Raw genomic sequence first — 15,514 nt, forward strand, 5'->3', positions numbered from 1 at the left:
CACTTTTACCTTTCCATGGATTAGATGAAGGAGCACAGGTCTTTGCAGAGCTTCCAAGTTTTCCTTTCTGATGATTTGGGGTGGCTTCTTTCCTTTGAAAATGCTCTTCTCTCCTCTCTGCTGATTCACATTTTCCACCTTGACATCTTTTATCTGGAATCATGGAAAGAAACCTATTAGAAAAACTATGTCTGTTTCCCTCAGAGTCTCTGAGAAAATAAAATGGTAAGGCCAAACAGAACAGGGTTGACCTTCATTTCTTCTATCATTCTCAATTCATGACTCATAGGACCTACCCATCAACTTTAAAAGAATGGAGAAGTTATTCAAAAATTGGGTCTTTGAATTTGATTAAAAGAATACTGGCATTGGAGAAATCTATGACTTCAGGTTTACAATAATTGTGACTAGAAGTGGGCTCTTTAATGCTATTGTCACTCTTCATTTGTTTTGAGCTATGGCTGTTTACCTGATCTCTGCACTTTCTGTACCATTTGTTTGAAAGGAATCTTGCCCCACTGGACTTCATTGATACATACAAAATTAAAGATGAAAAGTCTGATTACTGAAAAGGAGAATACTTTACTGTTCTATTGAGAGACGGTTTAGAGAGGAGGATAAGAGAGTTTTGAGCCAACTTAGAAAACACAGAGCTATTAGAAACACCCAAAGAAGTAAAGACAACACTTCATTATACAGTGTATCAACAACTACTTATCAGTTAACAATGAAGCACATCTCAGTCCTGTGTACCTGTTTCACACTGAAAAAGAATTGACTTTTCTAAAGAAATCTGGAGTTTCCACTGTGGTGTAGCAGAAACGAATCCGACTAGGAACCACGAGGCTGCAGGTTCAATCCCTGGCCTCACTTGGTGGGTTAAGGATCTGGCATTGCCGTTGAGCTGTGGTGTAGGTTGCAGATGAGGCTCGGATCCTGCGTTGCTGTGGCTGTGGTGTAGGGCGGCAGCTGTAGCTCCAATTTGACCCCTAGCCTGGGAACCTCCATATGCCACGAGTGCGGCTCTAAAAAGCAAAAAAAAAAAGAAAGAAATCTACTGCCTTTAGGTCCTTAAATATGGAATCACTATATCCTAAAACCAGAAAAGGCCCCAGAAGCCATCTAATTGGAACTTCTTTGTCAACACATAAATCTAAAGCATCATAACTGACCAAACATGGCCATTCAGGGGAATGCCTGGTTCTGTCCTCAAGAAGAATGCAGAATACATTTACTTCCTCATCATACAACAAGTAATTTCACTTGTTGTATTAAGGAACTCAGGAAAATTGGGAGGTTATAATTTGTCTCCTCCTTCAGTAAGAGTGGTCTCAATTGCATTTCACGTAACATGGATTCTTGACTCCTCATTCCCAGAACATTTCAATGGATTCTAGTTTAATGTACCTATTAATAGATTCTAGTTTAATGTACCTATTAATACGACATATAGAACTGAACATCATCTTCCAGCATATGGCTGCATGTGCCTGCTTCAACAATTTGGAAAGATCAGATCCCTTTTGATTAGCCAAAACTTCAAAACTGTGTATCTACTTATTTTAGTGACGGATAACAAATTAAATGACTATGTGACCAAGAGCAGAAAGAAGTGCTACCGAAGAGTGTACTTCTCAAAGACTTGGCTGACATCTAATCTTTGCATATCTCTAGTAGAAAATGCCCACCGTAATTTGGATCAGTTGGTCATCATCACCATCAGGACTCCTCCACAGTAAGACGACATCCACATTGGATGAAATTTGGTAGCCCACACTGTCCTGGAGGTTTCCTTTGCCCCGATCAAGAAAAACTTCAGTGGAGTATTTGAGTTTGTAGAGTCGGTCATTATTTAATGAGAGACCAGTTGTGTGACCTGCAGGAAGATAGTGACACAAGTCAAGTCTTAGTTGTAAGGAATCCAATAGGCCAGGGACTGTGCTATCTTGCCATCCAGGAATTCCTCGTCCAGCACAGTGGTACCCAATGGGAACTTAGTAAGTTCTTGCTAAATGAGAGATGGTTCCACTTTTCCATCTGCCAGAATCACTGGTTTGAACAACAGCAAAAACAACGGCTAACAAATAAATAAGCTTCCATTTTAGAAAACCTTAGTTTGTATCGCTAATCAAAAAGCACATGATCTACATATTGCCCTGGATAAACTATAGAATATTTTTTAAAGAAATACCATCATATTGCTTTAATTACATGAATGTGATAAACTATAGAATATTTTTAAAAGAAATACCATCATATTGCTTTAAATTATATGAATGTGATTTCTCCCCTACCAGCTTTGTTAAGGTATAATGAATATGAATGCAAGTAGAAGTTCAACCAGAGATTGCTTTATAATTTAATAAAAACCATCGTTTGTGATTAACATATCATTTAAACACAATGGATTAAAGCCAAAGCAATTTTGATAGTTAGAAGGCAGTCCCATAAAATTTTGAGTACTTTAAGAATATCCAATGTAATTTTGAGTACTTTAAGAAAATCCAATGTAATTTATTCTATTAATTTAATCAGTAAACTTTTAGTATGAAGGTACATTTCAAGGCTATGCATATGTAAATTTAAATTAGCTGTTCCTAAATAAAATGATGTTTTCCTATATGAAATCTTAGCACAGGCTTTAATTTGACAGGGATGATACAATGTCAAATAGTATACAAGTCAAATTTATGAACAAAAAAAGCTGATCTATGGAGGAGTTCACATACACTCCAAGTAAGTTTATCTTAACCCAAAGAAATGTAAACGAGAAAGATCAAGTCTTTTTCAGAGATGACTTGAAGTTTATGATCATACAAAGTCTTTCCGTATTATTTTCTATCCATAAATTTCAGGATATAGTAAAAAAAATTTCAGTGTACATTATTCCGCAGTGCTAACAGGGTAGCATTCCCCAGATGACCATAATAGGCAACAATGCCTTTTTGTTTCCTCAGGAAATATGCACATGGGAGAGTTCCCATTGTGGCTCAGCAGCTTAAGAACCCACCATAGTCTCTGCGAGGATGTGGATTCTATCCCTGGCCTCGCTCAGCGGGTTAAGGATCTGGCATTGCCATGAGCTGAAGTGTACTCAGATCTCGAGTTGCTGTGGCTGTGGTGTAGGCCAGCAGCTTCAGCTCCAATTCAACCTGAAGCCCAGGAACTTCCGTATGCCACAGGTGCAGCCATATAAAGAAAAATAAATAAATAAGAAAAAAATATGGGGGAGGGACAGGAAAGGAGGTTGAGATGACTAGGACAGAAGCAAGGCAGCTGAGAAAAGAAGTCAAGTTACTTGGAAGGCCAAAAATTACAAGAAACCTCTGAAAAGTCTTCATTATCTACAGTCTCCATCACCTAGTACAGCACCTACTGCCCAGAGGACAAAAATGGCCAAGACATACTGTCTCTAATCAACTCTTCTAAGTGTTTTATGCACATTAACTTAAGTAATCCTCACAAAAACCTAATGGGGTAGGTACTATTATTAGCCTGATTTTATAGAGGGGAAATCAAGGTTATACAATTTATCCAAGATCACCCAGGAAATTAGTAGTGTAGCACTAACATCCTGTCTGGAGAGAGATTATGCTCTTACTTTTACACATAGAAATCTTATGCTTTCTTAGGTTGAAATCTTTCATTCCTGCGGAGTGAGCTAAGAATTCATTCATTCATTCAATCACTCACTCAACAAGGGTGTACTGAACACCTATTATTGGGTAGGAGGCACTTTTCCAGGCTTTGGGGCTATACCAATTAATAAGCAGACAAAATATCTACCTGTTGTGAAATTTACATTTAAATGAGGAGGGGATGGGCAATAAAAAAGTAAGAAGATAAGCAAATTATAAAGTATGTTAGAAGTGCGACTGAAGAAGAAATGAAACCGGAAAGGGAATGGGACATTAAGGGAAAGAGCTTTGTGTGAAGGTAATATTCTGGGCAAAGACTGGGCTAGCCAGGTGGATATCTGCAGGGAGAACAGCCCCTCCCTCCTTGCCCACATCCCTACTTCCCCAGCCCTCCCCAGAGTGAATAGCAAGGTCAAAGGCTCTGAGAAGGGTTCATGCAGGGGTAATGAAGAGACAGCAGGGAGACCAAAGAGGCTGGAGTTTTGGTAAGTGGAAGACACAACGGAAGCAGATAAGGTCAGATAGGAACCTACGTGTGGCTGGGCGTCCCAGGGGGACGTTTATAAAGACTTCGAATTTGACTGAGTGAGATGGGAAGACACTGGAGAGTTTTGGCTAGCGAAGTTTCATGATCTGACAAAGCTTCAAAGAAAGGGGATCGGAGTTTACTAGGAATCGAGGAAAGCCAGGAGAAGGAGGTGCAGGAGTGGTACCCAAGTGTCTACACACAAAGACAGGCCCTGTCCAGACACCATGCCAGGCAGAATTGCAGGTGTGAGAAACAGAAGGCAAAGTCAGGAAACACCTTGAAGGAGATAAAGTCTGCGCCTCCCTCTACCCTCCCTGATCCCCGCTTCTGCACTTGGGGAAGACTGCTGAGGACACCACTTCAGGTCCCAACACTGGCTTTCTGGCCAGGAAGATATTTTGGTCAAACAGGCCCTCTTTTTTTTGTTGTTGTTTGTTTGCCTTTTAGGGCCACACCTGCAGCCAATGGAAGTTCCCAGGCTAGGGGTCACATCAGAGCTGCAGCTGCCAGCCTACACCACAGCCACAGCAATGCCAGATCTGAGCCATTCCTGCAGCCTACACCACAGCCCATGCCAATGCCAGATCCTCAACCCACTGAGCAAGGCTGGGGTTTGAACCTGCACTCTCATGGGTCCTAGGTAGATTTGTTACTGCTAAGCCATGACAGGAACTCCAGACAGGCTCTCTTTTTATGACACCTATCAAATTCCACATAGGGCATAAAGGAAATACATATTGTCTTATCTAATCCTCACAGCAATTCTGAAAGGTAAGCAGTATATGGCCACAGAGAAAAGCTGACTCCACATTCAATCCAACAGTAGATATAATACAGAATTTGTCGTTGGAATTTTCTGAAATTCAAGTTTTGTGGACTACCTGAAGGTGTCCTCTGATTAAAATAATTATGAAAACTTTGTAGGATGGTAGCGTCTCTTTAATTTCAAAGCTTTCCAAACTATCATGCTGTTCTTTTTTTTCCCTTACTTTGGTCAAAAGAATGTGAAAAGGGACAATATAATATAATATATCAGTTCCTAACTATGTCTTGGAAGAGATAAAGCACAGGGAAGAGTGGGCTTTGTTCTCCCAGAATTTTTTCCTACCTCTTTCAACAGGAGATAATGCTTAAAATGGTTCAAATAACCATTGTGCTAAAGTGTTGTCCCTGTTATCCTTTGCTCTTTGATAAGCATTTCTCTGTTTATGTCATTCTGAGATCTAGCAATACTGGGCAGCAGGGGCAAGTTCCATTTATACTGTTGACCAAATTTCTTTCTTAGGGTATTGCTCTGTAGAGTATGCAGAATGGCAATTAGAATTGATGGTAGATAAAACTAGATGAGAAATTAATTTTAGTCTCAAAAGGAGTCAGTACCTGTTCCATGTGCCCCTTCAAGAGAATTTCTTACTGAAAAGAACGAAACTCTTAAGTGTGAATTTTCTTTCTTTTTTTTTTCTTTATGACTGCACCTGCAGCATATGGAAGTTCCCAGGCTAGGGGTAGAATCAGAGCTGCAGCCACTGGCCTACACCACAGCCACAGCAACAATGGACCTGAGCTGCCTCTGCAACCTACACCACAGTTTGCAGCAACGCTGGATCCTTAATCCACTGCGCGAAGCCAGGGATCAAACCTGCGTCCTCACAGAGACACATTGGGTGCTTAATTTTGAACTTTTTAAGAAGTATTCTTTTATTAAACCTAGATCAATATAATAGTACAGTTAATTGACTTAAGCAAAAAAGACAAAGTAGAGATAAATTAATAAAGGTAAGGCTTGAAGAGACTTTCAGTGGTGATAAGAATGATAGGTAATGGGATTTAGGAATCCAACAGAAAACTAGAAGGCCAGAAGTAAAAGAAAGATGAAGGATATGGGGAAAAATAGGGAAGATGATTTTTGTGAATGGACTGAAAAGTATGGTAGGGCTATGGACTGAGAGAAAGACTGAGGGTGAAGGAACAATTCAGGTTTAGAGGTAATAGGATTAAATACAAAGCATGTATGGGGGTGAGGGAGAAAGAAGAAGTACTATAAAGAAAAGCCAAAGTGATAGCATCGCAGTTTCCTGGGGCACCATCTCACCGAAGCAAAGCATTGGAATGGTGGACATTTTACAAATTTATTGAAGTGAAAGTACATTTTCAGAGAGGAAGAGAGAGACTCACATGCACACAGGCTAAAAAGAGGGCCCTACTCACTCTGCAAGTCTTTTTTTTTTTTTTTTTTTTTTTTTTTTGCCTTTTCTAGGGCTGCTCCCACGGCATATGGAGGTTTCCAGGCTAGGGGTCTAACCGGAGCTGTAGCCACCAGCCTACACCAGAGCCACAGCAACACTGGATCCGAGCCACATCTGCAACCTACACCACAGCTCATGGCAATGCTGGATCCTTAACCCACTGAGCAAGGTCAGGGATCGAACCCGCAACCTCATGGTTCCCAGTCGGATTCATTAACCACTGAGCTACGATGGGAACTCCTGCAATAGTCTTTATACCCTATGATGTGGACCTGAGTGGAGACCAGATTTGATCTTCTGATTGGTCTCGGGCAGGATACCTTATTTGCACGGGGAAAAGATGATATGGTGGCCTGGTGAGAAATGGGCAACATTCCTTCTCTAGCAGGGAGTGAGCAGCCCAGGCTGGTCAAGGTGGGGCAAGGGGCATTACAAGGAGACATGGCCAGAGGCTTTGGGGTTTAATCCTTGAAGAGGATGTGAAACCTGTAACAAAAGGAGGCACTGAGAATAGACCCGCCATTATAAAATGTGATTCAAAAGAAGTAGGGAGCATTCACTCTTTCAGCATATTCTTCTAAACAGACCCTATGACTCCTCCTCTTCTAAACTCCTCCTACACCCTCTTTATTTATGGTCAACCTGTACGCACCCTCCACCCAGATCTGGACAGTTGCATTGATAAGTAAATTTGAGATGAGTTATGAAGCAATGTATGGCATCCCCAAATTTATAATGGCCTGATTTTAAAGTAAACTCTTCATAAGTAGTTTGCTTATTAAATGTCAGTCGTTACAAATGGTAAGGAATCTATAATTTAACCACGGTACTATAAACCAGGAAATTACCAAATCTAGGGAGACAGAGAGCTGTCAAGTCCTGTACTTTTTATTCATGATTTTTGGAATAGGCAGCTGTACTGTGAAGTTAATGACACTTAAACCCAGGCTTGGAAGGGAGCCTTTGGCATTGTGTACATACGCCGTATCTTTTTTCAGTAACATTTGCAAAAAGTAAGGTATTTTGTTATCTTTTCTCAAATTTTGCCCCTAAATTGCATAAGCTTCAGGATCTAAAATTCTGGGTTTGCCACTGAGCTTATACAACAAACTGTAGCTCTCTGTTATGTTCTAGGTCATAGCTCCCTGCATGCCATTGTCCATTGTCATGTGTGTGTGTGTGTGTGTGTGTGTGTGTATTTTTAAATCTTTATAAGAGCATGTATTTAAAAACATCAAGTTATCCAATGTGCTCACTTGCAAGGTGGGGAAAAAAAGAGAACACCACAATAGCTACTATATCTCAATTGTTTTTTGTAAAATCATGGTATAAGGTCTTATCTCATGGTATATAAATCAATCGTATTTCAAATATTCAACAGTGTACTTGACAGATAACAAAAATAGTAAGCTCTCTGTATAACAATTACCTATCAAGTGTAAGTTACAAAACTTTTTCTCATTAAAATTTGTTTTCATCCAACTAAGGGTTGTACGTTTAAATACAAAATACTTGAGAAACTACTAAAATATATATATATTATCTCAGGTTCTTTAGTTCAAGAACCTAAAGTGTGATTTGCTTGGGTGAAATAATTTAGTCCCCATTTATTGTTCTGGTAACAAAGATGGTCTCTTGTCCTCAAGTGGAAATTTTCAACGCAAAAAATCTTGAGATAAACTTTATGAAAAAAAGAAAGCCAGTTATCCCTAAAGGGCTTTATAAGTTTAAAAGTGAATTGTTTATATCAGTTACTTAGGGTTCACAGTGAGTGAAATCGCATCCTATCATGCTGAGTTATGTGTTAGATCAACTGGCATTCATGGTGAATTATCTTAAGAGACTCTAAAAAGTGATCATTTTACAGGTACAACATCTAGAAATTCACCGCATATATAAATGAATTGACTTAAAACAAGATTCCCTATGAATACATTGCATACAGTTTTTTGGAAACCATTACTCATAAAATGTTTATTTCCTCTGAAAGATATCAATCCTTAGGTGTTTTAAAATCAGTTTTATCTTGAAATAGAATCTAAAATGACTAACACTATTTTTCCAAAGATAATGTCTTATTTCTTAAAATCTATATCATGTCGTTTTATTTTCTGTAATTCATAACCGTGATAATTCTCTTTTGAATGGTAATGGAATTAAATACAGACTTTACCATTTCATTCATAATTCTCTGTCAAGTCAAATGCCTTTTTCATTGGATCTAATTCTTCTTGATGTCCCATTGCTAAGCAACTAGAAGGAAATTTAAGAACTGGTTTTTTAAGCCCACTTTTACAATTCAAATGAAGGAGCTGCATTCATTGAGTGACCAACAGCAGAAGGTAACAATAGCTGGCATCTTTTTTCTCCCTTTTTAAAAATACACCATGAATGAGAGAATGAAGCAAGAAACTAAAAGGAGCCTCTGTTTTCTTAATGTATGTAGGAATTTGAATTTGATTTTCATTCCAACCCAGTCCTGCCTTCACCAACATTCCAAAGTTCCATGGTTTTGAAGATGGCTTAAAGAGTTAGTTAGGACTCTCTCACTACACTACACACACCCACCCACCCACACAATTTTCCCCCTCAAGGATTAAAATTATAGTTTAGCAAAAGGCAACACGAACGTACCTTTAACCGAAGCTGAATATGAGGAAATGAAGCAGAGAAAAAGCACAGCAAGAAGAATCATATTGACCAGCTCCCCTCTAGTGCATCCAGTTCCAAGCGAGGAGTCACTGAGAAGTGGATTCTTGCGGTGGCAGCAAGGGAGTGACCCTCCTCGAACCTGCAACAATGTTTATCTTTGGGGGAAAGGTCAGATTCCAAACTCCAAAATCAGGACCTAAGTTCACAGAAGGGCCCACTATTAATGATTAAACTTTGGTGGGCTCCGGTTTCCAATCTCTCACTCTTTTTATTTATTCTTTACTCAATAAGGAAGACCAAGAAAAAAATGTCACTTTTGAGAGTTCAAGTAAACCAGTCTACCATCCTTTAAATTCAGAAGTACTGATAGACATTCAAGGAAAACTGATGATGATACTTTTCTGCTCCAAACATAAATCATCCTCATTCCCGTAACATCAAATGCCTGTCTTCACATTTACCACTTTACGTGGGAAGGTGGTGAGGAATTGCAAACTCAAATACATTTCATTGAATTTTATTGTCTTGTATGGTCATCTGGAGTTTTTTAATACCATGTGTATGCTATTATTAAAAAATCATTCTGAATTATAGGATTTAAATTTAAAAATTTTTACTTCCACCACCAATCCCTTCAAAATAATGTTAAAATGATAAAACTGATTTCTGAAACCTAGATGATTCTCCTTACGTGTGATTCTTATGTGTCTGTCATTATTAGCACACTAGCAAGCAGTTGAGTTTATCACAGTAGACCTCTAACTACCCCTATGACAAGAAACACTTATCTTGAGTCCCCAAACCAACTGGATGGAATCCCCTGTGCTTTCTGAATCCTAATTCTAGGAAGAAATTCAAGAGGGGAATTCCAGCCCTTAACAATTTTGCTGCGGAAAATTAATTAGGAAACTTCTCTACAATTAAAGCAAGTAACTTAGTGTGAGTGGAGCCACACGAATGAAACCCACTTTTGTCCTTGGAAACTCCTGCAATATAAACCTGATGTGAACAAAACCTATTGAAACAGGGTGGTTGTGGGGAGCATATGGGGATGTTTTGGCAAAGGAACGAATAAGGTGCTGGCAAAGGGCTATTTGAATGAACTAGAAAATACTTATAGCCATAAAATGGGTTCTTAAGCATAGAATGAGGGTCTTAATTTTACCCTCATCTTTCTCTAAAGCCTCTTCTAGAATCCTAACCTTAAGTTCAAATCTTCTAGACAACCCAGGTAAAAGATAGTCAACTTGATAGAAAGGGCTACAAGATGAAATCTAAAATTTTAAAATCTCCAGAGTTAAGCGTATTTCTCCTTGAATTATGTTTTATATAAAGATCTTAAACGTGGAAATTGTTCACCTTTACTGTCTATTGAGATTAGAATTTCACTTGTTAACCTGTTTTATATATAAATCTTGGCTAAATTACCTACACAAAAAATATTTGGTTGTGACTATCACCTTAAAGATATAAATAATTTGTCTTGGGGTAAACAGAAAATGGTCTTAGAAAATTAACTGTTGAAGAAATGTTTTTATGAATAGTGGGCTTTACAAATACAAGGTAATGTGAAAAGCGCTTTAGTGCTTTACATTTGAATAGATTTTTGTGTATTCCCACAATTTCTGCATTACATGCACAGTAACACGAAGCCACTATAGTCACTTAAGCTTTAAATACTTACTTATTCAAATTAAGGACTACCTGGAATCATGTGAAAACTGCCTTTCGTATTCCACTTGAGGCTCACAGTGACATGTTTATGGTTAGACTATGTGGTGCATGATACGTGTCTCTTCGGGTAAAGTACCATTTGTTGTCAGGTGTTTATCAGAGTCCAACCAATAAAAGGCATATCACTATTGCCTAACAAATTAAATGCTGTTTCATTTGTTTTGTTTTCATTTGCCTACCACTAGAAAGCTCCTATGAGTCACTGTATTAAGTAGTTATTTCAACATAGGATGTTCAAATAAGACTGTTTCTATTGGTAATAAATACCATCATTCTTTTCTATCTTGCCTGTAATTTTTTACAAAGATATTTGAAAGACTAAAGATTGTTTCACAGAGATGAAATAAAAATGCCAAACCCCTTCCATATTCAGTGAATTCTATGTACCAAAGAGAGGCATTCTCTTCCGTAGCTCTGCTGATCAAGCCAAGCAAACCTTGTGCACTACAGGTGGGAGACACCTCCCCAAACTCATCAGCTCTTTTTCATAGCATGTGAAGCAAGACAGAAGCACAGAACAATTGAAAAAAGAAAAAAAAAAAAAACCGCAAGAGCTTCCATCTATGGAATAATTACTATGTATAATACACTATGCCAAGAACTTTACATTTTGTAGTATATCCTAACAATCACCTCATATATTAGAAAAACGATTTTCAAACTAATTTAGTAAAATGATTTATGGACCATAGTAAAACAAACCTTGAGGCCTTGAGATGCAACATTCTCCTTTACTTAAAATATATTACAGATAGATTTTGGAAAAACTGACTGATTTCTTACGGATGACATAGAACTATTAACTGGGACTATCTTTCAATAAGTCCATCACACTTTTGCATGGAGGCTAACAGAACACTGTGGTTAGATGTTCCAGAGGAAAAAATTGATTTGTGTTGGCCAGGTCAAAATCAAATAATAGATTTTAAAACAATGAAATTCCATTAGTAAGTACATAACACTGGGAATATATGCTATACTATCATTTTGCAGTGATAATAAGAAACTATGAAATAAAGACTGCTAATTCCAAAGTACAGTCATGGTTCTTTTGAGTACCAGAGGTTGTTCAGAGTTAACTCATTTCCTAGATTAGAAGATAAGTGAACTTTACCCCACTAAAGGTTGGAAGGAAATGTACTGCCCTACCATATATAGATAGATTAAGTCAGAATGTATGATAGCTCTAGAGAGAAAAAGGTCTTTATAATATCAGAATACTTTACTCTGTTCTAGAAAGAAGCATGACATTAATGGAAAAAAAAAAAAAAAACAGAGAGGGACTCTTCAAGTGGTCATAATAAAGTCTAACAGTATTTTCAATTCAGTGAGGGAATTAGCATTTTCAAGGAATCCTGAAAAAAATTTTTTCGATAGGTTAAGAAAACAGTCAGCCCTCTGTATCAGCAGATGCAGAACCAGGGGATACCCAGGAGGGGGTAACTATAAGGGATTTGAGCATCTGCAGTGTTTGGCAACAGCGGGGGCGGTGAGGCGGGGGGGGGGGGTGCTAGACTCAAAGCTAGGTAGAAGCTGAGAGAGGTCTTAAATGGAGGTTCCCAGGCTAGGGGTGGAATTGGAGTTATGGCAGCTGGCCTACACCACAGCCATAGCAATGCAGGATCTGAGCCACATCTGCAACCTACACCACAGCTTACAGCAACGCCAGATCCTTAACCCACTGGGCGAGGCCAAGTATCTAACCCGAGTCCTTGTGGATGCTAGTCAGGTTCATTAAGCACTGAACTGCAACAAGAACTCCCTGATGTGTATTCTTATGATAGACAGTGTCTTTTATACCAAGGTAAAAATTAGAGGAGAATACATATACTATTTGAAAAGGTATTATTTAAGAATTCTCCTTGAGAAAATGAAAATCTAAGTGCCTTCATCAAAAAGAATAAAAGAGACCTGGGTTTGAAACATTTGCCATCTAAGATTCTCCAAAAAGACTGTTCTTTTTCCAAAATGGAGTTACAAACCAGACTTTACCTCCACCTCCCACCACTTCCACAAACATGTATTTGAAACCAAAAAATCTTTATGGGTCAAGAATAGCACCCTAAGAGGAGTCTAACTTTACATTATTTTGGCCACAAGAATCCATGTTATCTAGCATTTAAGGGAGAAAATGATGGCTTTCTTTTAGTAAACAATTGTAAGGGAAAATAAAAACAAATTTTGATCAGAATCATCTTATTTATTAAGATATTCCAGAGATTTCCCATATAGCCTCCACCCAGTTGTCCTCATTATTATCTTACATTAGTGTGGTAGATTTATTAATATTAGTACTTGATATATTAACTAAAATCCATACTTTATTTAGACTTCCTTAGTTTTAATCTAATCTTTTTTTTTTTTTCTGTTTCAAGAGTCCACCCAGGTTACATTAAAATTAGTCGTCATGTATCTGTAAGCACTTCTTAGCTATTACAGTTTCTCTGATTTTCCTCATTTTTGATGATACTGATAGCTTTCAAGTGTTTTGCAGGATCAGGCCAGGTGTTTGCAGAATGCTTCTTTATTGGAGTTTGTGAGATGTTTTTCTTCTGATTTGACTGGCCTTATACTTTTGGAAGGAGAAGACCACAGAGGTGCCATTTTTATCCCACTATATCAGAGATCAACATCATTTATCACTGTTGCTGTTGACTTGGATCACCTGGCTGATGAGTGTTGAAGGGTTTCTCCAGTGTAAAGTTACTCTTTGTTTACCTTCTTTTCCACGCTGTACTCTTTGGAAAGAAGGTTTATGGGCAGCCCATGCTTAAGGAGTTCGGAATTATGTTCCTCCTCCTTGTGGGTGGAGTATCCATATAAATTATTTGTACCCCCTCTGCATGAGAGATTTGTCTCTTCTCCGTTTATTTAGCACCACCACAGCATATGGAAGTTCCCAGCCTAGGGGCAGAATCAGAGCTACAACTGCCAGCCTACACCGCAGCAATAGCAACTCAGAATCCCAGCCACATCTGCGACCTACACCAAGCTGATGGCAATGCTGGATCCTTAATCCACTGAGCGAGGCCAGGGATTGAAACTGCGTCCTCATGAATACTAATCAGACTCATCTCTGCTTCACCACAGTGGGAACGCCTATATTTGGTGTTATAATCCAATATTACTTTTACATTTATTTCTACAATTGTTCCAGCTTTAGCCATTGGAAGTGCTTTTAGTTGGCTCCTCTGTTCCTTTGACATATCCCCATCCGTGTGTGTGTGTGTGTGTGTGAGAGAGAGAGAGAGAGAGAGAGAGAGAGAGAGAGCATTTTCTTAATTTCTGGCACTGCAAGATGCTCCAGGCTCATCATGTATGTTTTTACCTGCAATCCTAGAATTAGCCCTATCTCCAAGAAACTCTGGTTCCTTTTATTGCAAAATGGTATTAGAAACCAAGATTTAGGCACAAACTGTGCTCATTCCTACAGTATTGAGTCTTTTGATCCATGAACACAGAGTATCCTTATTTACATCTTTATTTCTTTCATCAGAAGTTTGTAGTTTTGCTCACATAGCTCCTGTACATATTTTCTAGATTTATACCTGTCTTTTTGGTGCTAATATTTCCTTGAATTTTAAGTTCCAATTGTTCATTGTTGGTAGGTAGATAGGAAATTAATTGACCTCTGATGTTAAACTATGACCTTACAATAATCATTGATTAATTCCATGAGGGATTTTTCAGTTAATTGTTTTGGATGTTTGTCACAGACAATCATGTTACTTGAGAATGGTGTTACTTCTTCATTTCCTTTTCTTATTGCAATAGCTCACACTTCCAGTATGATGTTGAGTATTTTATGTGTACTTTTTATATTCTGTGTCCTTTTCTGAGTTGTTACTCCTCTTCAAATCATCTTTTTTCCAATCACTTTATTTCTGAGTTTTTCTGTCTTCTGTTCTATTGTCTATCATCTTAAACAATCTCATTTTGAAATACTGGGTTATAGTTTTCATATTTTTTTCTGCTTCATATTCTCCCTATTATAAGTTTTAAGTAGGATTCAATTATTCTTTTTTGTGGTATGTTTCAGGCTAAACAAGTTATTCTATACTTTTAAGAGGAAGGGCTGGGTAGAATAGCTTATTCTTCTACTATTTTCCAGATGACCCAACTAACAGAATTACATTCCTACAGTGAAGTTGGAAAAACTCTTAAGGGTTATTCTTTACTCCTTCTTTCTCATGCTATCCACAGCTCTCTAGTCATGTGCCAAACGATGACGTCTTTGCTTTCACTGCTCCCAATATTTTTAATACCTTTCCCTTCTTGATATCTGGAAAAATCCTATTTACTTTACAAGATGGAACAAATTATTCAGTTTCTGAAACTATATCCCTGCCTCCAGGAGCATTTGGTTGCTCCTCTCCATGAACAGACATCTCACGTAAGTTATACGTAAGTTGCACGGTAATTAACACTGGCCCTCCCACTAGACCAGGGGTTTCCTTAAGAACAGAGACAATGATTTAGTTATCTTTGTATCAACAGTACAAAGACAAAAAAACAAAACATGTAACCCAGTATGTCAGTAAATACATGAATTTGTAAAAAATTATAAAAACAAATAAATGAAAATAAGATTATTTCATATGATGATTTTACTTTCCTATACCTTCCCCGTCTTTGGTTAAATTGCCCTTTTTCTGCTGGTACTTGCTTTGGATTGATACTGGAATCATTGTAAAATTTTAACCCTATGACTACAA

At 38.0% G+C, this 15,514-nt stretch overlaps 1 protein-coding gene across 1 annotated transcript in view; it reads right to left on the reverse strand.

Moving 5' to 3' along the window:
- The window catches only part of MTTP (microsomal triglyceride transfer protein), a 50,809-nt gene extending 41,646 nt beyond the window's left edge, over positions 1-9,163 (reverse strand). Inside the window, 3 exon segments of the mRNA NM_214185.1 lie at positions 10-153; positions 1,689-1,876; positions 9,048-9,163. Of these exon segments, the coding sequence (NP_999350.1) occupies positions 10-153; positions 1,689-1,876; positions 9,048-9,108 (393 nt within the window). The 5' untranslated portion in view covers positions 9,109-9,163.

The sequence above is a fragment of the Sus scrofa genome, chromosome 8 (genome assembly GCF_000003025.6).
Source record: "Sus scrofa isolate TJ Tabasco breed Duroc chromosome 8, Sscrofa11.1, whole genome shotgun sequence".
NCBI lineage: Eukaryota > Metazoa > Chordata > Mammalia > Artiodactyla > Suidae > Sus > Sus scrofa.